This window comes from Malaclemys terrapin, chromosome 1 (assembly GCF_027887155.1).
Source record: "Malaclemys terrapin pileata isolate rMalTer1 chromosome 1, rMalTer1.hap1, whole genome shotgun sequence".
Classification (NCBI taxonomy): domain Eukaryota; kingdom Metazoa; phylum Chordata; order Testudines; family Emydidae; genus Malaclemys; species Malaclemys terrapin.
This window is the reverse complement of record NC_071505.1, coordinates 108422534-108446031: the sequence shown is the minus strand read 5'-3', so window position 1 is coordinate 108446031 and position 23498 is coordinate 108422534. Positions and strand designations below refer to the sequence as shown.

The 23498-nt window shown below is 44.7% G+C and overlaps 1 protein-coding gene across 1 annotated transcript in view; it reads right to left on the bottom strand.

The window, feature by feature from the left end:
* Positions 1-8474, bottom strand: part of OVCH1 (ovochymase 1) — a 46725-nt gene extending 38251 nt beyond the window's left edge. Inside the window, exons 1-5 of the mRNA XM_054034761.1 lie at positions 8403-8474; positions 6599-6694; positions 4744-4895; positions 3566-3758; positions 2076-2202 (exon numbers count right to left, since the gene is read on the bottom strand). Coding sequence (XP_053890736.1) covers positions 2076-2202; positions 3566-3758; positions 4744-4895; positions 6599-6694; positions 8403-8451 — 617 coding nt within the window. The 5' untranslated portion in view covers positions 8452-8474. The remainder of the gene's footprint in view (positions 1-2075; positions 2203-3565; positions 3759-4743; positions 4896-6598; positions 6695-8402) is intronic.
* Between the last annotated feature and the right edge of the window lie 15024 nt (positions 8475-23498).

The following is a 23498-nucleotide window of genomic DNA, read 5'->3' as shown; positions in this document are numbered from 1 at the left end:
TCCCTGGTGGGGCTCGCTGCCCTCCCCGGAGGGGGGGCGGGGGGAGGCTTTTTTGCCTTGGGTGGCAAAAAAGCCAGAGTCGGCCCTGGTGCATTTACAACCCTATATCCATCAACTCACAGTCATAGCCAGACCAGCTCAAGCTAGGATGTCACCAGCTCCAGCTAAGAAGTAATAAGAAACATATGCTGGGTTTTTAATAGTGGTTAGCACAACACAAAGTGCTTTATTGCAAGAGATAACCGTCAGTTCTCGCCTTTGTGCTCAGACTTTGGATCAGTGCTGTGCTGCCAAATGGATTGTGTCCCCAGGCAATTCATGGCAAGAGAGGAAGCCAGGAAAATACTCACACATGCAAAAGCCTCTACCAGCTTATGGCTAGTGTCATAGGTGCTGACACTGTGGGTGCTCCGGGGCAGGAGCATCCACAGGGAAAAATTAGTGAGTGCTCTGCACCCACTGGCAGCCAAGCTCCCCTCACCCCCGGCCCACCTTCTCCTCTTCCCCTAAGTGCACCGCGTCCCTGCTCCTCCGCCTACCTTCCAACGCTTCCCGCTCGGCTGCCGCCGCCAAACCGCTGTTTGGCAGCATTAGCACGCTCCAGGAGGGAGGGGGAGGAGTGGGAATGTGGCACACTCAGGGGAGGAGATGGGACCGGGGTGGGGATTTGGGGAAGGAGTCGGAATCGGGGCAGGGCCTCATGGAAGGGGTGGTGTGGGGGTGGGGCCGAGCACCCACTAGAAAGAAGGGAAGTCGGCGCCTATGGCCAGTGTTACTGAGACCTTAACCATTAGCATTCCCCAACCAGTGACTGGGCTTACTGGGCTAAATTCATGCCCAGGATAAATCCAGTCAAGTCAATAGTTATTCTGGCACTGAATTTGGCCCATTCTATGCACAACCTCCACATTGCACAGCTAAAACTTATACAGGGACCTACAGGGCATATCCGCATTAGGACAAAACATGATCTTTTAATATCTGTTAGCAAACAACTCAAAACTTTAGAGCAGGGGTAGGCAACCTATGGCACACATGCCAAAGGCAGCACACAAGCGGATTTTCAGTGGCACTCATAGTGCCCGGGTCCTGGCCACCAGTCCATGGGGCTCTGCATTTTAATTTAATTTTAAATGAAGTTTCTTAAACATTTTAAAAACCTTATTTACTTTACATGCAACAATAGTTTAGTTATATATTATAGACTCATAGAAAGATCTTCTAAAAATGTTAAAATGTATGACTGGCACATGAAACCTTACATTAGAGTGAATAAATGAAGACTCGGCACACTACTTCTGAAAGGTAGCCGACCCCTGCTTTAGAGTATACAGAACAAGTTCTTTATTCAACCCATGAACATGTTAAAGAACAACTTGCCAGGTATATACTGGAGTTCACACATTTTGAAAACAAAACCACCTTTTATCCTACTGTGGATAGGCACCAGTAATAGAGACAAAATGGCATCTCCTTGTTAGGCCAGGCCAGTAGGATCTGCAATAGGCACATCTCCTCTGGAGGTTTCTTTTGGCACATCTCCAGCTCTCAAGCATCTTCAGATGACATTAAGGGATGGATCTGTTCCCACTGAAAGTCCTAAAGACTTCACTGGTTGCAGAACCTGACATTAGAACAGTTTAAGAATTTTAATATTAAGCTAATTTACAGGCTTAATCCAAGGGCATCAATTTTACGAGCACAGTTCATATAAGAACTAGACCAACAAGAGTTGTGCTTCTCATTCTAACGTGCTATTTCTGGGTAACTATTGTTGCCCAGTACCAATCCCACACAAGCAAACATCACTATAGAGATGTTTAACTCTAGATACTAATTTTTAAGGTTGATACATACCCACAAGTTCAGCCACAAACTATTGACTTGATTGTGTTCACTGACTAAATCAGGAGTAAGAATTCATGTATTTGCAGGCTGAAGTCCTATGGCTAGAGCGATGCATGTGGTCAGAGGAGATAGTCACCCCTTCTGACCTTACAGACACAAACAAAATGCCCTCTGAAAAGTGACCCTTCACAAAAGGGCAGGTGTTTTTGATGATGTACAGTGAATACCTGTTATCTAGGTAGTTACTCTCACTGGGTTGGGGATACTGAATACGGCCACTTTCTCCAAAGACCAGCATTCCATGGGAGCTGCATCCTTCAGGAAAGTGCGGGGGAAGGTGATCTGCCTCTGCAGCTAGAAAGAGAAGAACAATAGGTAAAATACAATTCTGACACTGGCATTGTTTGGGAGAGGCAGGTCTACAGTTCGTGAAGCCATACGATTAATGCCAATTCACACCCTGAGTGCTTGAGAAAGACCCAGAGATGGGTCTCAGGTGGTAACCACACTTCTTCTGAGGCCAGGTCAACACTAGAGACTAATATCGGTATAACTGTCGCTCAGGGGTGGGAAAAATCCACAACCCCGAGTGATGTCATCATACCGATCTAATCCTTGATGTTCACAATGCTATGTTTGCAGAGAGCTTCTCTCATCAACATAGCTACTGCCTCTTGGGGAGGTGGATTAATTACACTGACGGGAGACGCATAGGAGCATCTTAAGTACTACAGCAGCACAGCTGCATTAGTGCAGCCTTTTAAGTGTAGGCCTGCCCTTGGAGTCCTACTTCTAAATGAGCCAAAATCCTTTGCAAGTGTGAATCAAAGTCAATAGAGCTACACAGATTTACTCCAGTTGAGGCGCTAAATGCACTATTTTATTAATGCTATTTCTATGGTTTACGGTTTAATTCTGCTCATTCTCCAACTGTGCTCATAGTTTGAGTTGCAGGAATCTTCCAAGTTCTGCTCTGCAGGGTTCATGTGGACATTTTTTATTCTGCTTCCACTTAATATTATTCCAGAGTAAGAGGCACTGTATGAGCCACATATATGTGGCAAATAAGTAATAGCACAGGTGAAGTGTAGGTCATAAATAATGCCCTCTATTCAATAGGTTCTATTTGAACTGCAGTTTTAAGTGTATGGTCGGACTATAGGGAATTCATAGATCTGTTTATAGCTTTAAAAGTGTAGTTCTGATAATCAAAAAAAGCAAGCTTATTCCACAGATCTGCTCCGTGTGTGTTTTAAGTCATATTTGCTCCAAAATCAATAGTGTGGACCATTTCAGGGATTCTACAATAGCAATTTACAGATTCCCAGTTGACAAGGATTAGAAAATGTAATTTATTGGAACTGGACAAGTTTTCTAGGCCAGAGAAGTACTTCTCTAAATCAACAAAACCACATGCACCCAGAAATGCTAGCTGGATTGGCCATCAACGTTCCATTTAGTCGGGCATGTGGATCAAAGCTGCCCTCAAAACATTATGGCAGAGGGACCTAGATACAGATGCTGTTCCAAGAGAGGTGGTAGTTCTGGTTTAACCTTCATTTCCCCACTTCCTGCTCTAAAATGAGAAATGCTTCACACTGTGTGCACCTTGATGGAAACACTCTAAAGCCTAACCGTGGGGCACATGGCAGGTATCTTCTAGAACCTCATGATAAACAAGCAGGAAAAGAGAAAAATTGTTGGTAAATGTACCCACCAGGGATAATGTTCTGGGTGATGAAGTCCATCAGTTCAGCTACATTGGAAAAGATGCCCGGGGAACCCCTTTCACTGATGCTTTTCTCAAGGACATCCCAGCCTCTTGCACAGCCAACTCCCCATGATGTGACGCCGACCAGAGTCCAGATGCCACTGGCTCTTCTACACACGAGAGGACCTCCAGAATCGCCCTTGCCCAGCACGGGTTGGGGGAGGAGACAGGAAAAAAAAAGAGCAGATATTTGTTCAAACGCAACGATACAGATTCAGTGAATCACCTCATGGTTTCACCTCTCAAAGAAGAAGCTGCTGCTCTTTGGAAGATTGACAGAAAGGTTCAGCGTCACTATACATCTGTTAACCATTTCCGGCCCCTTCGCACTAAGATGTTAACGTCCGCATTGCAGCAGTACCTCAACCAGCGGACTACACCTGGCCCTCCCGCAACGGTAGCACAGTGGACTGTGTGTGCACTGCTGTGGGGGGGAGGGGAATGACTTGGTCTCCTGGCAGTAGAAGCACCCTTCTACCAGAGAAAGCATGGGAAAGGCTGCCAGCAGCTTGATAGATATGGGGAGGAGAGGTGACTACAAGAGAAACGAATACACCAAGTAGAAATGGTCAAGGTATGTTTTTTAAAGCCTAAAGAGAAGGAAAAAAAAAAAAAAAACCCCTCATTTCAGCCTCCTCTCTCCCAGTACAGTGGTATCACGTACCCCTTAGGCTGTGTCTCCTGTAGCCTCTTGGGCCGCCTGCCGCCACTGTGCTCCCATCTGTGCAATTTCACCAGTGGTAGCAACAGTAGCTTAGACAGGGATCAGGCATATCATTCACCATGTCATTTAATCCCATTCAGGCCAGGTCTAGACAAAAAGGTGGTTAAACACACCAGTTCCTTGTCTATAGCAGCACTCCTACCAGTGGGAAAATCCCCCCCAAAGGCTAGGATAGACAAGGCCTTCATTAGCCTAAAGCTCCTTTTAAGGCCTCAGTTCAGTAGCAATGTGTTAGTAGTAATGGACAAGTTTCCTTTCCTTCCTCCTCCCTTCCCTCTTTAGGGCAGGTGGCCATTCTGGTAAGCAAGAATACAGGAGTGGCTGGTGGGAAGGATTGGAGTCTGCCTCCATTTGCAGAACTCACTATACAGGAAGACCCTGCGGAATGATGACCTTTTACCTTGCAAGCATCCTTCCCACCATCAGGAAAGCCAGCACACAGCATGGAGCTTGCTACTGGAGGCAGATTCATTTGCTTTAACAGGGCACTGCAGGTTCCCCTATCAATGATGGGGAGCTCCACCTCCTGTAGAACATTAGATAGTTCACCAGCTGCAGAAGGAAGGAAACCGGCAACATCAGACATTCTAGAACCCCCCTCCTTGCTGCACAGAGCAGGAAGTTACGCTGCAGATCTATGGCCACACCCTAGCTACCATGATTTCATTCAGTATTACACAGGCAGGGCTGGCAATGCCACCCCTTATTTCGATTAGCTGAGACCTCTCGTTAACAGGCCTTGTTTTCAGGTTTGTATAATTTCGCCAAACTAGAACCCTTTGAGCTAACATTTTCCACGTTGGTGGAAACAATTCAGCCTGAGGCAAAGTTTCAGCCGAAACGGTTCGACCATATCCACAAACAAGGCTAGGGGGGGAAAAATACACTGATTTTCCTAGGTAAAAATCATTCTAGTAACATTTTCTCTTAACTGCTCTGGTGCTCCCAGCTTTGGAGCAGGGAGGAATTTAGCAGGGGGTGGCATTGGTGTCAGGGATGTGTCTTTTACTGTCCTCATGAAAGTCTTATAACAAATTTAGGCAGTCTTGAGGGAAGGGGGTGGGGGGAGAACTGCAGCTTCCAAATGCTCAGTAGAGACTTTTTTTAATTTCTCCACATAAACTTTCTGATGATTGCATCCTCCATCCCCTCACAATTTCTCCATGCAACTGGATTATGCATGCACAGTGACTGAGCATGTTCCCTCCAGCCCAGGGCTATGCGGGCTCAGAAGGACATTTCCTGTAATGGCTGATTCAGGTAGGGGCAGTTGCAGCCCTACCCATTTTGCCATCCAGGATGGAAAATATTTCTGGTGCTCCCAAGCAGCGGAGTCAAAAAAAGGCCAGGCAATCAGCAGAACAAAAGTGGCCAGCCAAGGAGAATGGAGCAAAAAAGAGCCAAGCAGCACACTGGTACAGAACCCCCTGGTAGTTGGCCCCCAGGATGACAGCCCTGCTCACTCACCATTAGAACTGGCCTGAGTACAGTTGATTCTGGGCACTGGAATTGAGATCAGAAGGCCTGTTTCTCTGTGCTGCAGCAAAGTCTATGGGATTTTTGCTTTGAACATATAAAGGACTACATAATGCTATGCACAAGCAACCTTACTTCTAGCATTGATTAATTTTTGAGTGCTTGACTTTGCAACCTTAATAATTTACACACAAACTGTTAAAAGAACATTAAGGCCCAAGTGATCCTAGGTTTTTTTTTTTTTAAGATATATAATGGGAAGAAGGCAGAGATGCATCATCTAGAGGTTATGTAACGCACAAAGATTACAACTAGATCATGGAACTTGGGCATCAGAAGATTGGGTTTTATATCTAGCCCTTCACCAAATCATCTTTGTGCTTCAGTTTCGCCATCCACATGATTGGGATGGGGTGAGGGGAGAGGAGGATACTTCTCTACTTCACAAGGGTGTTATGGAGCTTAATTAATTGTTTACAAAAAGTGGCGAGATGGGTGGCGGAATAGCGCTATGGCGCTGCAAAGTAACAGGTCTGGAGATTCCAAGGCTCTGCCTAGGACAGTGCTTCTGGCACACTGGTCCTTTGCACATCATGTCTGGAAGAGACCTCCAGAGCATAGGATGGTTCGTCATGGTATCAGCAAAAGAGAGAACCACTGATTGGCTTTTCCCTTTGGCAGATGTTGCATTTCTGTTGCAGAAACAAGGCGGCTCCCTTTTCTTTATCTCATTACCCCACATCAATGTTGTGATCGTAAGAACCTGACATTTTACTTACCCTCAGACACTCTGCCCCAGCCACTAGCAACACAAAGAGTCCCGGCCTCAAATTTATCATCTTTATGGGGAAGGCAAATTGGCTGAACCCTAGGTCCTAAGAAGGAAAGTGCACACAAATGTGAGTACATCAACTCCAGGCTGTTCGGAAGTGATTCTCTCTGCACCAACCAGATAAAAGCAACAATGTCCTTTGTGTGAACAGAATGGATCAAGGTCCTTTGAACTATACATTTTTCTAAAGCAATTCAATCAAACAGGTAAAAATAAGTCAAGTCAATCACTTTTAAATTGAGGTAATCTTGAGACACCACATTGTTTTAGAGAAACCAATGTGAACAATGTTTTGGCCGGCCATATTCAAGTGAAACGTAAGCTGCAAGAACAAGACTAGAGGAAAGAGACCGGGGGGTAGGGGAGGGAGGGAAAAGGAGCAACAGCATGAAGGACAGAAAAGAGAACTGTCCTATGTACAATTCTCATACAGCCTGCAATCGTGTCCAGTTGTAGATCCTGTTGAGCATTCTATTCTCTGAAGACAAGAATGCTGACCATGTGTCAAAAGAAGTGGAGTTCTGATTTACACAGGACATTCAAAACTCAAATGCTCAGCTCTGTTCTCGAACTAGGCGAATACCTTTGTAGGTTTCTTTTTGGGGATCAGAGAAGAAAGGGATCAAAGCTACTTGACTTATCATGGCCTAATTAATTTATTGACAAACCTTAAAGAACACTTACCAGTGTAGAAGACAGGCCAACCTTCTCCTGGAGGGATCATCCAGATGACTCAAAAGCTGTTTTCAAGCATTATGACTGGAGACTTAAGTTTCTTTATCCACAAAATAGGTACATAGGTAGTAGTAAAGCAAGCTTCCTCTCACTGCCCCGTCAACAGGCCTCAACCCTTAACCGATCACTTCCTGGCTAACAAGCGTAGTTTGGTTTTCCATACCCATTCAATCCTCTCCAATCAGAGCAGCAAACAGGTGCGACTTTAGTGCCATTTATCACAATGATTTTGTGATGCAGCCACCTGTCCACTGGAAGCTAGACTAAGGCCAAAGTCATTTTAGAAGAGCCACTGATTGGAATTGTTACCATCAGGTAGCTAATCACAGCCGACTTGGGTGGGATTTGATAAAGCAGTGAAAGGATCTATGTATCCCATGTGGTCTCCTGATCCTCTATGAATCTGTATGCAAAAAGCCACACTCCAGAAAGCCTTGTGTTCACCTTTGCCACTATATGACAGATACTGGATTATGTGTGTTTAAAACAGGGTGATGTGCATTTAAACTTAAGCCATCTTCTCATTTTGCCAGATCCATTCAACGATGGAACAATCTGCTGTTTGTGGCATCACATCTCTTCCTACAGTGAAAAGTTCCACTATCACAAACAGTGGAGACTGGTGGTGCTGAATGAAGCGGACAAGAGGAGCAAGCTAATTAGCGAGGAGAGAACTTTCCGAGAGGTAAAGAAAATATAGAATTACTACAAATGGAAGACAATTTGACTTTTTGTGCTCTCTAGTGTTGGAAAGATCAGTAGTATAAACAAAACATGAAAAGCCCCAGAACAAAGACTTGACTTGAGGGGCAATTATTTGGACAAGGTCACTAAGACTAGACTGGATTTAATGGGTAACCTACTTGGGCAGGAGTAAAGACACTACCAGGAGGATGTTTTATATGCTGGAAAGAGCATTACAGAGAGATAGGAGAATAAAAGGTTGCTCTAAACTAGCAAGTTATATATAGTGAAGGATCCGCTCTGAAGCACTTTCACTCAGTCTCCTCCCTTACCGTATTTTACTCTGTATTTCAGATATAGCAGAGCGATATCAGAATGCATGTAGTCAAGTCTGTTGAAGTCAGGGTGAACAATGACTTGTGAGACAGGAATGTTCTGTTCTTGCTCGTCTGCCTTTCTGAGGTTATGTTCTCCAACAGTCACAATGAGATTCTTCACTAGTTTCCTGGCAAACAAAGGGCAAGATTAATGACGGAGAGGTTTGCCAACACACTTCAGCCTGTTACGCATGGAGCCAAGGCTGATAATTTCCTATAAGAAACAGCTATGTACAAGCAATTCTCTCATTACGGAGAAGCTCAACACACGGAAAATGTGACCTTACCACATCCTTCCCTGCTGAGGACCTGAATCTAGCCTTCAACAGCAGGCTTTTTCCAGCTATGCTACTTTCACTTGGCCTTATGCCTGAAGGGGCCGCATTGCCTCAGAGTCAGAGTGCTAGAATACTGTTGTGAGATTTTATTTCTTAATTGACTGGCTTTTTGTTCTACCTCCCACTCAGTAATACAAGGACTCATAAGCTTTGGCCTGGATTCTGCTTGCAACAATGGATCACCTGCAGCCTTTAGACTAGGATCTTTAGAGAGTTCCAAGGCACCTTAAATCAGTGGGAGATGAGTGCTTAAGTTCTTTAGGACCCTTTAAAAAAATCCCCTGCTTGTTTTTAATTCATCGTGTTTGGGAGAAGGGGGCACCGAGAGGAGAAGATTTGGAGGAGGAGGAGAGCCCAAGAGAATAAAACCTTTGAGAGGGCTTTAGGAGGTTACATATACTTGAGTCGCATGTTTAATATTTATTTGGAAACAGTCATGTCTCTGGTACAGCGCTTGGGGGTTTATGAACACAGCAATGTGGCATTGTGCTTAATGAACTCTGGTATTTCGGGGCTGCCTGGGGCAATCAATCACACTGGGTTACTTCTTTTAGCATTTACCATGTTAATTAGTAAGCTACATTTAATCTTTATTGTACACTAAACTTACAGGTGATCCCCTTATTTTTACTTGCAATGTATTTACTATATTCTCTTGAGAAGGACAAGTAGTATCCAAGTTGTGTACAAACCTGATCTAGTCTGTACAGGAGGGTGACAGAGGGGTAGGATGGTTTTAGACTGGACTAAGACTCTGGAAGTCTGGATTCAATCCCCAGCTCCATCTCTACACAGCAAAGAAAAACCTGCAGATGGCTTGTGCCGGCTGACTCAGACTCACTGGGCTTGGCTGTGGGGCTATTCCACTGCTGAGTAGACGTCTGGGCTCGGGCTGGAGGACCCTACAGGATGGGAGGGTCCCAGAACTTGGGCTCAAACCTGAGGCCAGAAGTCTACACAGCAATGAAATAGCCTTGCAGCCCAAACCCCACAAGCAGGAGTTGACTGGCTCGGGCCAGCCGTGGAGTTTTCTTTGCTGTGTAGACATCCCTTGTATGACTTCAAGGGAATTGCTTAGGCAGTATTAGGGTTCCTATGGATAGGTTTTCTCCCACTCCAACGTATGTCTGTTTTATATCTACACAAGTGAACAAGATTTGATATATCCAGCAGGTCTCCCATAAACAGGTTGGGCAAACAATGTCCTTTCCTCTTCCTAATGTTAACTGTCTCTCAATAACACAGAGAAATGATTCAGAACTATGGAGATTGTGCGTCTCTTAGGAGATGACTAGAGCTGACTAAAGTTTTCTAAATTTCAAGTTTGATAAAGATTTGTCACAATTTCAATAAAGAAAAAATGTCAAGGATGTTTTCACAAATTCCCCCCATCCAATCTTTTAGGCAATCTCCAGAAATAAGTTAAATTTTTGGGGAAGCTCAAAAAATTCTTTCTAGCTCAAATACTGAATAGGTGAGGGAAAAAAAGGAGAAACCACAGTAGGTTCCACTGTTTATTGTTTCCTACAGTCATCAGTTCTCATATCTACAGCTATCATCATTCCTAACTACTCCCCATCCCCACCCCTGACTTACTGCTGAAGGATTTCAGAACCATTAACTAAGGGGTTCAAACCCCTCTCCCTCTGCTGGGTTTTAACAAATGACCTTTTACAGTTACTTTCAGCATGGAAGAATGTTTTAAAGTGCAGCAGAGAGGTACAGCAGACTACAACAGCTAATTATATAGGTACTTTCCCTTGCAGTGCAGCATTTACCTCCCTCCTATTTTGCATGGATTTAGTGCTGCTGAACATAAAACATAAGAAAGGCCGTACCGGGTCAGACCAAAGGTCCATCTAGCCCAGTATCCTGTCTACTGACAGTGGCCAATGCCAGGTGCCCCAGAGGGAGTGAACCTAACAGGCAATGATCAAGTGATCTCTCTCCTGCCATCCATCTCCACCCGCTGACAGACAGAGGCTAGGGACTCCATTCCTTACCCATCCTGGCTAATAGCCATTAATGGCCTTAACCTCCATGAATTTATCCAGTTCTCTTTTAAACTCTGTTATAGTCCTAGCCTTCACAACCTCCTCAGGCAAGGAGTTCCACAGGTTGACTGTGCGCTGTGTGAAGACGACCTTCCTTTTATTTGTTTTAAACCTGCTGCCTATTAATTTCATTTGATGACCCCTAATTCTTGTATTATGGGAATAAGTAACTAACTTTTCCTTATCCACTTTCTCCATATCACTCATGATTTTATATACCTCTATTATATCCCCCCTTAGTCTCCTCTTTTCCAAGCTGAAGAGTTCTAGCCTCTTTAATCTCTCCTCATATGGGACCCATTCCAAACCCTTAATCATTTTAGTTGCCCTTTTCTGAACCTTTTCTAGTGCCAGTATACTATGAAAGGTACTGGTTTCCAATCCCGGAGAGTGAAATCCCCCATTTAGTCACAGATCAGGCACAGCAATAAATCGACCGCTGCTGGATCGATTGCTGCCCGCTGATCCGGTGGGGAGTGTAGACAAGCCCTCAGTAAAAGCTCCTTCTTTGGACAGAGTATGTTCACTCAAAGTACAACACTCAGCTAGCAAAGTCAGAGTCCCAGCCATTATGAGCTCTACTACTATTTAATCCATGTAGAGAATGGTGAAGGTTTTAAATTGCCATCTGTAAACCGCCAGTAATCAGGTGAAATATTCTGAGAACCATGGAGCGGGCAGCTAGGGTTTAGGGAGGGGTGAAGAGCAGGGCTTAATTTGTAATGAAAGAGGTGCCAGGGCTCAAGCAAATTTTTTTTTTTTTTTTACTTTCATAAAAGGTTCAGCGAGCCCAGAGGTGCTGGGACTATGAACTGCCCTTGCAAGCCCCAGCACAAATTAAGCCATGGAGAAGAGCCATTAAGATCTATAGCTCCTGAAGTAGCTTGCAGAATGAAACAGTTGGAAGAATCCAATGGATTAGACCAGTGGTTCTCAAACTTCTGTACGGGTGATCCCTTTCTCATAGCAAGCCTCTGAGTGAGGCACCCCCCCCCATAAATTAAAAACATTTTTTAATGTATTTAACACCATTGTAAATGCTGGAGGCAAAGCGAGGTTGGGGTGGAGGCTGACAGCTCACGACCCCCCCCATGTAATAACCCCGCGACCCTCTGAGGGGTCCTGACCCCCAGTTTGAGGACCCCTGGATTAGACGCTATTGCTCCACAAAGAACATGAGAATAGCATAGCACGGCCCTACTTCACATATTCTAATGCCATTTTCTTCTCCAGCTGGGAAGCAGCACACACTAACATTTTGGAGCTTTCCTTACTAATAGACAGGGGCTTTAACGAAGTAACTTAAAGGCTAAAGACAAAAAACAGCATTCTCTAACTTACTGCTCAAGGGTGAATACGCAGTGAGCTGCAGTTACAACCACATCTTCTTGTATTAAACTGCCACCACAGAAGTGGAAACGACCCAACTTGAGAGATACCTTTACAAAAAGAAAGTCACACACATTTAAGGTGGAGCTAGTTATACTGCCCTCCAAAAGAACATCTGAAATCTCACAAAGATCTGAGGAAGTTCTCCACCCTCCCCCAGATCACGACAGATGGCAGTACTCAAAAAAGAGGTTTTGAACCCTCTAATTTCTAGACAAGGATTCCCAGCTGACTGGTGTCCAGAGAAATGTTGTCTAAATTGTGGACTCACCCTTGATAGCTATCCCTCATTTCACAGATATTTGGGAAGAGCTGAAGAAGCAGAGTGTGGATTGAAACTTGGAATTCCCTGAAATGCAGAAGTGCCTAGAGGGAGAATTTTGTTCTTCCTTCTTACTGTTATGTATCACCAGAAATTGTTTCATGGGGTGAAGATAGGACCATATTAACAGGAAGTAGTAATGTTACAGTGTCAAAAATTGCTAATTTGCTTCAAAATGAAAGTCTGGAAGCAGTGACCCAATCCTTTTATTACATGAATTTAAGTTTGCAGAGTGAGAACATTTCTGTGAAGTGAGACTTCCCTGACTTTGCCAACAGAAGAACCAATTAGGCAAGAATTCCTCCACCACAAATACAGCTAATCCAGCATTTTGAGCTACTATGAAGAAGTGACAGATGAATGTTAGGACTCTTACAGCCAACAGAAGGCCAGTACGCAATACTGTTATTAAAATGTGGGCTGTTTCCTTATATGAAGGAGACAATTTTTGTATGTTGGAGACATAACAATTTGGAACTTATTCCCTGAAGGTCAGACGTAACCTCAGAGTTATTTGTTATAGGGGAAAAATCCCTCAAACTAATCCACCCCACAGATTACATCCAAATTCTTTGACAGGGATGTGCTTTTGGGGACCAGTTCAGACACAAAAATACCATGTACATTAAACATTCAGGACTAGATCTTCAGCTGCTGTAACGCAGCATAGCACCACTGAATTCAGTGAATTTACTCCACCTAAAACTCTGGTCCCCAAAACTGTGAGCAACTTGTACTTTAGTAACTTCAGGGATTAAGGGAGAAGAGGGATTTTAAATTAAGATACAGGTTGAGAAAGGGTATTTGGCTCCTTACTGAATGAAGGCATCCTCTCAGTTATCGTCTATGCCTTGGAAAAAAAAGTCACCTCTCCCTCAAGAAGTTACTGTATTTGTGTCACAGACCTGCCAGGGTTGCCCCCCAGCCACTGAATTTCTGCCTCCAACAATTCTAGAAAAGAATCCAGACAGCAGGAAACTTTTCTGATTCTCCAAGTCAACAGGACGAACTCCACATTTCAATCCTACACCAGACAGAAAGGAAAATGTTATGCACTGAAACGACATTGATACATCTGAGTGTACAGCCTCGGGAGTCTCAGTAGGACATAAAGCTGATTCTGTAATCAACCTCTAACAGAACCCCTAGTGGCCAATACTGGGTATTGTATGTTTAAGTATTGGATTACAAAGCCTTAAACCAGTGGTTCTCAATCAGGGGTACACTCCTCCCCTCCCCCTCAGGATACATCAACCTATCTAGATATTTACCTAGATTTACAACAGGCTACATAAAAAGCACTAGTGAAGTCAGTACAAACTATAATTTCATACAGACAATGACTTGTTTATACTGCTCTAAGTACAATATTTATATTCCAATTGATTTATTGTATAATTATACAGTAAGAATGAGAAAGTAAGAAAATTCAGTAATAGTGTGGCTGTGACACTTTTGTATTTTTATGTCTGATCTTGTAAGCAAGTAGTTTTTAACCGAGGTGAAACTTGGGGGTATGCAAGATGAATCAGGGGCATACAGTAGCCTGGAGAGTTGAGAACAACTGCCTTCCACAGTAGAACCTCAGTGTTATGAGCACCAGAGTTATGAACTGAGCACTCAACCACACACCTCATTTGGAACTGGAAGTATGCAATCAGGCAACAGCAGCAGCGACCAAAAAAGCAAATAGAGAGGAGTACTGTGTTAAACGTAAACTACTTTTTTTTAAAAAAAAAAAAAAAGGAAAGCACCATTCTTCTTCTTCATAGGAAAGTTTCAAAGCTGTATTAAGTCAATGTTCAGTTGTAAACTTTTGAAAGAACAACCCTAACGTTTTGTTCAGAGCTACAGACATTTCAGAGTTGCGAACAACCTCCATTCCCGAGGTGTTCGTAACTCTGAGGTTCTACTGTACTAAGTTTGACTTCCAAAATGAAGCGAACTCAGGTGTAGAATATATAGAGTGCACAGGAATGGTGTGTCTAGAGAATAAATCAGAATGTGCGAGAGACTGAAGTCAATTTAAGTGTGATGGTGCTTAATAGTTAATTCAGCTGCCATCAAATGTATCAAAGCTATTCATTCACTCAGCAGTTGAAGAAAGAATAAAGATGACAAAACTATTACTGATCAAATGTTATTGGCACTTGTAAAGTTACCTAACAAGTGCTATGGGATATAGTGCTGGCCTGTTTAGTCTATTTTTTCAGTACCCAAGAAGGCTCTGCAATATTAAATATTTAATTGAGTATTTACTACTTTCAAGTTTAAGAAGCCCCTTGTGCAGTACACAAAGGGGCCAGCTAGAGTCAGTTATGAAAGATCCTCTCTCTCTGGCTGAATTGAACAGGCTCAGCTTGCAATCTTTTGCTTCAAGTGGACAAGCAGTTCAAAGAGACATATATTCCCTGAAGCCATTTGAGAAGCAATTGTACCTTTGAAACTTGAGGGACAAACAGAGGGAAAATAGGATTGTGGCCAGTTGTGTCTGGTTTGCTTTTAGGTACTGTAATAAACCAGGAAGTTCAAACTAAATCTGTTGCAATCTCATTTATGGTTTTTTTTTTTTTTTTTTTTTTTGGGGGGGGGGGGGGGGGAGAGGGGAAAACACCCAGCAGAAAATAACGTACTTGTTTCACAGACCTGGCAGAAGACATGCTGAAGAACCCCTCTTCATCTTATCCACTGCAGAAAGTTATTAATCACAGTTAACAGTATACACAAGTGATTGTAAAGATCTGAGACACAAAGAAAAGAGCTACTGAATGGTAACTCCTCATACCAGGGTCCCGTATCCCCAGGCTGGATGGTTCAGAGACAGATAGATCTTCAGCATTCTGGCTCCTCCCCTGATGGGACAACAGCAATTCTTCTGCACCACTCAGCTGGTCTGTTCCTGCACCTGAGTGGGCTGTAAGCACTACATCATTAGTTCAAGGCCAACACACTTCCCACAGGAACACTTGACAGGTGGAATTTCCCCCCCCCCCCCACCACCATAAATGAAACACACGCAAAGTGAAACCTAAAAGTACCAGATAGTAATTCAGTTCTAGCCTAGACAGAATGCCAAGTTGGCACAGCTTTGTGCTTATAGATACACACATTAAAGGCTGGATTCTGATCTCATTTTCATTGGCATCAGCCTGAAGTAACTCCTTGGAAGTCATTCCCAATCAATACTGGTCCAACAGAGACCAGAATCTAGTTACTAAATGTCATTGGCTCTTTCACAAGCAGATGCTATGGAACAGGGTTCTACACTCCTTTACCCCTAACACTGCCCTGCATTGTTGACAAATGTCTCTCATTGGAGACCCCATTTTTATCTTGGTTCCACACAAACCCGAAGGGGTTTTGTTTGCTCATTCTTTAATTTGGCTAATCACCATTGGCATCAGAAATGAAGGCTCACGCCATGGAGGTTTTAGAAAGCTTTGTATGAGTTCAAACCAAATTAAAGCCCCACATTTCCTCATCTATGACTTTTGTGGGGAGCCATATAGAGAACTTGTCCTGTGGCATTGAGACTAGGATGGTAAATAGCTGGGAATCAGCATCTCTCCAGAAGAAGCTCCCATTCCCACAATGTTTTCTATAGAGAATCAAGCTGGAGTCCCTACCCAGAGCATAAAAATATTTTCTTCTTGCTTTTAAACTGAATTTTGTTACCTCTGAGTCTCCAGAAAAGTGTTTTCCGCTCCCTGCCACCACTAGGCTAAAGGCCCTGAATGATCCCAGAAAGCTCAGAAAGAGGCAGCAGCATTCAAAGCCTTCTGATTGGGGTAAATCCCTCTTATTTAGAACTAGGCCCATGCTTGGTGGGTCAGCTGTATAGACAAGGGACTCCGGAATGCATATGCCTAAGGTCACTGTTGTCTTAACAACAGTCCTGACATGTTGCAAGCAGTGGAAAATAAACAGGCTTTCATGGGAGATGACCATTGAGCTAGGTGGGAAAGAGAGACAATGCTAACAAGGGAGGGAGGAATAGCAAGCACCATAGAGAATTAGCTATGCTAGACAGTCTCACAGCTAATTACATCATTTCCAGCCAGGCTTTTTAGCGTTAGGTTTGGCAGATTTTTTTTTTTTTTTTTTGATGATTTCAACAGAAAATCTATTTTTAATTTTTATCCATTTAAATTTTTTCAGTTTCCCAAAATTATCAGGGAAGTCAGATAATTATTTGAGGACAGTAGACAAGATTCAAAAACTAAAGCTTTATAACCATTAAAAACACAAATTGGCATCATCCCATGTCAAAATATACAAAGTAAATATCAAATCAAACTCAGCTCTCAAAGAGCATTTTTCTTATTTTGCCTATCTGTAAATTTAAGTTATTGATGGAAATATTTCTCATCATTTGTGTGCGTACAGTGAAACCAATAGCTAATCCTGCCAAACTTATTTATTGTGATCTTTATGTGGAAAAACATTTGTAAGTTGCTCTGAGGGCCACGAGGTTCCCCTGTACAATGTTACCTTCCTGACATCCTCTGCTCTGGAGAATTTACTGTGCTTCCAACATGCACCATTTTACCCCTCTCCCCCAGAAGTGTTTCTGGGAAGAAGAGTCCCTTATAATCTAGTGAAGGTCTTGGGGGTCAAGGCATAGATTCATTAGTATTTTAACTAATAAAGGAGGACAGGTAGGAAGGCTTTATGAACACAAACAATAACAGCTGGGGAACATTGCTCTGAGCCCCAGCTCGTTCAGAGCTTTCTTAGGTCACCAGTTTAAGTTTAGTGGATTCAGCCTATTTATCATCATTTGTAACACATTACAGTTTAACTTGACTGGGGATCTCTCCTGAAGAAAGAAGAAAAAGAACAGGTGTTGTAGCAGATAAGTAGTACAGGGAAGGGGTAACAGCTGCTCCTGCTCAAATTACAGCAGTTTATATAATTGATCATGCAGAATTTCTCTAGCTCAGCAGTTCTCAAACTGTGGGTCAGGACCCCAAAGTGGGTCATAGTGCCATTTTAACAGAGTCTCCAGGACTGGCTTAGAGTTGCTGGGGCCCAGGGCCAAAGTTGAAACCCAAGCCCCACCACTCAGGTGGAAGCCTGAGGGCTTCAGCCCCGGGTGATGGGCTCAAGTTACAGGCCCCCTGACTGGGGCTGAAGCCCTTGGGGCTTTGGCCCCACCACCCAGGACAGCAGGGCTTGGGCAAGCTCAGGCCTTGGTCCCCCCTCCTGGGGTCATGTAGTAATTTTTGTTGCCAGAAGGGGGTCACAGTGCAATGAAGTTTGAGAACCCCTACTCTAGTTAACCATTGCACATGGAGATCAGGGACTGACATGGTTGAGATGCCAAGAAGACACACAGTATACAACCCACTCCTATTACACTTGACTACATTTCATCACTGATATCAGCCACCAAGAGACAAAGTTATAAGGGGCAGGGAAAGGGGAACAATTGTTAAGCAAACCACAGAGGGGATTTTAAGTGGTGTCTGCTTCATGGTCTGACATTTGGTAGCACAAACTTTAAGCTTTGTGCAAGTTTCTCACTTCATTTGGAACTTGGCTCACAAGTTATAAAGTCACATGGCACAACCCTATGTTTTGAGGTATAAATTGGTCCATGCAGAGGGGCACAGGGTTCTTGCCTTTTCTCTAGGCTGAGAAAATAACCCTCTAAAGTCCTGCAACACCATTCTGGCCTTATGCAGGGGCTCACTGAGAATTCCAGTACAGCCTCCCGGGCAGAGCTCTGCCTAGCCTAGCACCATGGCTTCTTACAGTCTCTGCTTTCATGCCCTCGAGCTGGAACAAGGAGGGACTCACTTACCACATTGAGTGAAGAGAAAAACAAACAGGAGGAATTGCACAGTTGCTCCCATGGCCACATGAAAGTACACTAAAGCCAAGTTGCCACCCTCATCCAGCAAAAAACAAAGGAGAAAAAAAAAGGGGGGGGGGGGTTACAGAAAAAGAGACTCTAACACAACTAGTCTTTCCCCTCTACACTGTTTTGCTTTTCACTGCCCCCCTATAAGAAGTCCATACCTTCCCACAGCTGCAGCTCCAATGCCAGGATTCCTTAATAGATGAGGGGATGAAGCAGCCTCAGCAGGTGGAGTCACAGGGCTGCAACCCAGCCACCTGCAGAGAGGATCCCAATCAATTTCTATCTAGACTCCACCCTCCTCTCTCAGGCCTGTCCCCTTTCCCTCCATTTCTCCCTCTCCATTAGGCCTCATGGGGAGCCCTATTAAGTAGGTGACCCCATTAGCAGTAGCAGAATACTCCTGCAGGATCTATGCCCCTCTACAGAGATTGCACTGTAAGCAGTAATGACTGCTTTCTGCATCTGTCCCCCTCTTTCTCCCTGTCATTATCACCCTCAGGCATTAGCCCTCCTATTTTGAAATATGTCCCTTCTTTACCTTTTCATGCTAAGTAGCTGACTGAGAAATAATTTAGCTCCCAGGACTCCAATAACCCTGTGCCCTAATCCCCTTATGATGCTAGTCACCATTTGCTCGGTGGGAAGGGGTGTGGGGCAGCGATGCAGAGTGGGGATATGGCACTTTCTAACAAAGTTGCCTCCTTTACTCACAGCTACCTGGGAGGTCTGACGGCATCGGGGTGGCTTTAGCCCACCCTTCTGGAAGAACAGGAAATGATCTTTTTGAAAACTAACCTTTTTACACAACTTACCTGTTCATGCCACAAATTAAGAGCTCCATGGGCAGTTTTTGAATTCCAGCTCTGAGGATGGTGTTGAGAATGTTTCAGCTGAGAATCATTAAGGGTTGTATAAAGGTGGGCATAACTATCCACCTTTTACAGGGGAAACAGAGGCACGCAGCGAGGAGACTGTTCTTGTTATGTGTTTATACAGCATCCAGCCTGACACACACCTTGGTCCTCTGGGTGCTACTGCTGTACAAACACCATCATCCCCAGATCCTCAAAGGTATTTAGGCTTCTAACTCCGATTGCAGAGTCTGGGAGGCTGTCATCAGTCTCATCTTCACCTCAGCTGGCCTTCGCTGTACCCATCTTCCACTGATTTAAATTGGACTGAAGGTGGAGGATGGTGTCCAACATTGTGTTAATCAGGATTGCCAGGTAGCCTCGCAAGGCTGCCTGTCTCTAGGCATTCACCTCCTCCCATGTGAGTCTGGGAGGAGGTGAATGCCTAGAGAAGCAGCCAGCAAAGAAAATAGAAGCAAACTCTTTCAACCCCTCACCTCCTCTCCACCTCATGAAGCACAGTAACACTATGGGCCTAATCTGCATCAAGCGTCAGTCTAAACAGTTCCATTTAAATCACAGAGTCAAAAAGCTTAAAGCCAGACGGGACCACTAGCTCATCTACTCTGACCTCCTATATAGCACAGGCCAACAATACCATCCAGCACCCACGCACTAAACCCAGCACACGAAATGAGACCAAAGTATTACAGCCCTACTATGATGTGCCACAGGCAGAGATGCACCAGTGCCAGAGACCAAGGTGCACCAGTGCCCAAGGCCCCTGCAATGGCAGGGAAATGATTAAGTGAGCTGTACCCAGATAATCCTGGCAAGTGACTTGCACCCACACGCTGCAGAGGGAGATGAAAACACCCCAAGGTCCCTGCCAATCTGACCTGGGGGAAAATTCCTTCCCAACCCCCTCTATGACTTTCAGTTAGACCCTGAGCATGTGAGCAAGAACCAACCAGCCAAGCACCTGAGAGAGAGAGCCTGTTTGGTACCATCTTGGATCCCTGGCCCTCTCCGCATTGTCCCATCTCCAACCATGGCCATCCCTGTGATGTCAGAGGAAGGGGATTTTTAAAAAACCCTCCCAGAATACCCAGGGGGAAAATCCCTTTCTTTCCCTGGACGGTGGCTTGCTGAAACCCTGACGTGTGTGTTACATAACATAATAGTGAGCCATAGGGCTATTGAGCCCTGCCCCCTACCATCAGATACACCACTATCAGCAACTGCACTCATAAATTTGTCCAGCTTGCTCTTAAAAGTGAGTTGTTTACTCCCAGAACACCTATTGGGAGGCTGTTCCAGACCCTCAGCTTTAGAAACCTTTGTCTAATGTCCATCCTGGATTTGTTCATGGCCAGCTTAGTTCTCATTTGGCCCTTAGCTTAAATAGCTCTTCACCTTCCCTGGTATTTATCACCCTAATTTATTGATAGCCACTCTCAGCCTGCTTTTTGCTAGACTAAACAAGCCAAGCTCTTCCAGTCTCCTCTCAGAAGACAAGCCCTCCATTCCCCTGATCATTATAATAACTCTTCTCTGCATCTGCTCCAGTTTAAATTCATCGTTGAACACGGGTGACCAGAACTGTACACAGGATGCCAGATGAGGTCTTCCCAGTACCTTGCACAATGGCATTAATGCTTCATTACTGGAAATGCCTCACCCTGATACATCCTAGGATTGTATTGGCCTTTTTCACAGCCGCATCGCATAGGTAGCTCAGAATCATCCTGTGATCATCCCACACCCTTAGTTCTCTCTCCTCCTCCTGTTACTGCCAACTGGTGAATCCTCAGCTTGGAAATTCTTATTATTGACCTCAATAGACTTTGTACTATTGCATTTCATCCCATTTCTGTCACTCCAGTCTCCAAGGCTGGCGAGCTCTGCCAGTGTAATGTTCTGCTTCTCCTCTGTTTTGATGATGCCTCCCCAACTTAGTATCATGAGCAAATTTCATTAGCACCCTCCTACTTGTTGTGCCAAGGTCATTAATCAAAATGTGGAGTAAGACTGGTTCCAAGACTGATCACTAAGGGACTCCACTAGTAACCTCCCTCCACTCTGATAAGTTGATGGAGCTATGTCAGTTTACACCTGCTAAAGATCTGGCCCTATAATTTTATGTGGGTGTCTGTCTGTTGTTATTGTGCAGAGGCCAGAGGGTAACAAAAAGCCAACTCGGCTTCCATAGCATTGTTTATGAAAGTCAGTGAATGCTGGAAACAATCAGACTGGGGCAAGCTAGATTGTTTAAGTTAGAAAAACCTGTGATAAGGGCTATTCAAGGCCCCTGATAAAATCATTGGCTGGCATAACAAATAAGCTGAACAGTTCTAGAAATGGGAAGAAATGTGTAGAGTTAAAGTCAGCAAAATGTAGTTTGCTTGATTCTTTTTAATGGGCTGAGATTGTCCCCTCCCTTCTTGGATACTGTTTGTCCAGGTGTCACTAAATGGGATGTTTGGGCTGGAAGACGCAAGCTTTACCATAAGGGCTGCACATGCACGGTCTCCTGGAACACCAGGATTCACCATGACACCCTTGGGCCTTCGTTATTCTGATCCTGAAAGGCATCTTTACCAGACCAGGCCAGCAAGAGGGAATCAGCTAATATCACCACCTCCACTGGTGGTGGAGCTAAATTCTGAACAACATCCAGGATGTGTGAGTCATAGGTCATAAGCCTTCCCTCATGTTGTTTTCCTTTGATAACTTATTTCGTCTCTTGCCTCGGTTGGGCCTTTTGTCTTATAAGAAGAGGCTGGCTTACCTGGCCAAGACAACCTTTGAAGATCTGCTGTAAGCCTGTGACCAGAAAGGCATTCAAGGTACACCTCTACCCCGATATAACACAAATTCTGATATAACACAGTAAAGCAGTGCTCCGGGGGGGTGGGGGGAGGCTGTGCACTCTGGCGGATCAAAGCAAGTTCGATATAACGCAGTTTCACCTATAACGTGGTAAGATTTTGGCACCCGAGGACAGTGTTATATCGGGGTAGAGGTGTAATACCTTAAACAGCCCAATATTGATAAAAGTCTGCCAGGTCTGTGTGCTGATAAGATTGTGTGCTGGGCCTGTGTGTCTCCAGCAGTGATGCTGCAAGTGAAAGCACAAAACACAGATGCTGCACTTTCTAATTTTGCTATTCTTTTCCCTCCCCTTGTGTGCGTTTGCCTCATTTTGAAGAATGGACAAAGAAAATAGGATACAACCACCACATCAGCTCTGGGCCAGCGCAACTAACTTTTTCTATTTCCTCCCCATAAAAGGCCAGGTAATACATGAAGAGTACATTAAAGGACATCTTTAATACCATCTAAAAACCTGTCAAACTGGGGCGGGGGACTGTTCTCCTGCAAAGACAGTACATAACTAAAGGGAATAGGGGATAGTGTTAAAATGAATGCCTTAATGCATTTCAAATGCTTCAAATCTATTTTTGTGTATTTAATAAAAAGGTTAATAGATTTGGAATGGTGGCTGTTACAATCGAAGTAAGCCAGTGATAACATAAAGCCCAGACCACACTAAACTATTGAACAGTTGTAACAGTGAACAGGGGGTTTATTAACATCTTGTCCCGGGTTGTACCAGAGACAACCCACATGTCTACACCACAGTGTGACACTGACATCTCCCAAGGCCGGCTCTAGGCACCAGCAAAACAAGCTGGTGCTTGGGGCGGCACATTTTTAGGGGCGGCATTCTGGCGCGGGCCATGCCGCCCCTAAAAATGTGCCCCGACCACCCTAACTCACCTCTGCTGCTGCCGCTCGCGCGTCGCTGCTCCCCCTCCCTCCCAGGCTCTCAAACCCGGGAGGGAGGGGGAGATCCCGAGCGGCTGCGGCGTGCGAATCAGCTGTTTCGCGTGCCGTGGCCGCTCGGGATCTCCCCCTCCCTCCCAGGTTTGAAAGCCTTGGAAGGAGGGGGAGACCCCAAGTGGCCGCGGCGCACGCTCTGCTTCTCCCTCTCCCTCCCTCCCTCCTAGGCTTGAGAGCCTGGGGGGAGGAGGCAGGGCTGGGGATTTGGGGAAGGGGCGGAGTTGAAGTGGCACCAGGGGTGGGGTAAGAAAAAAACGGGGGCGGCCAAAATTGTTTTTGCTTGGGGTGGCAAAAATCCTAGAGCCGGCCCTGACACCTTCCCCCCCAGACTTGATGGAGTCAGAAAGTTGATTCAGTTCCCTTCCTGGGCCATTTTCAGACTTAT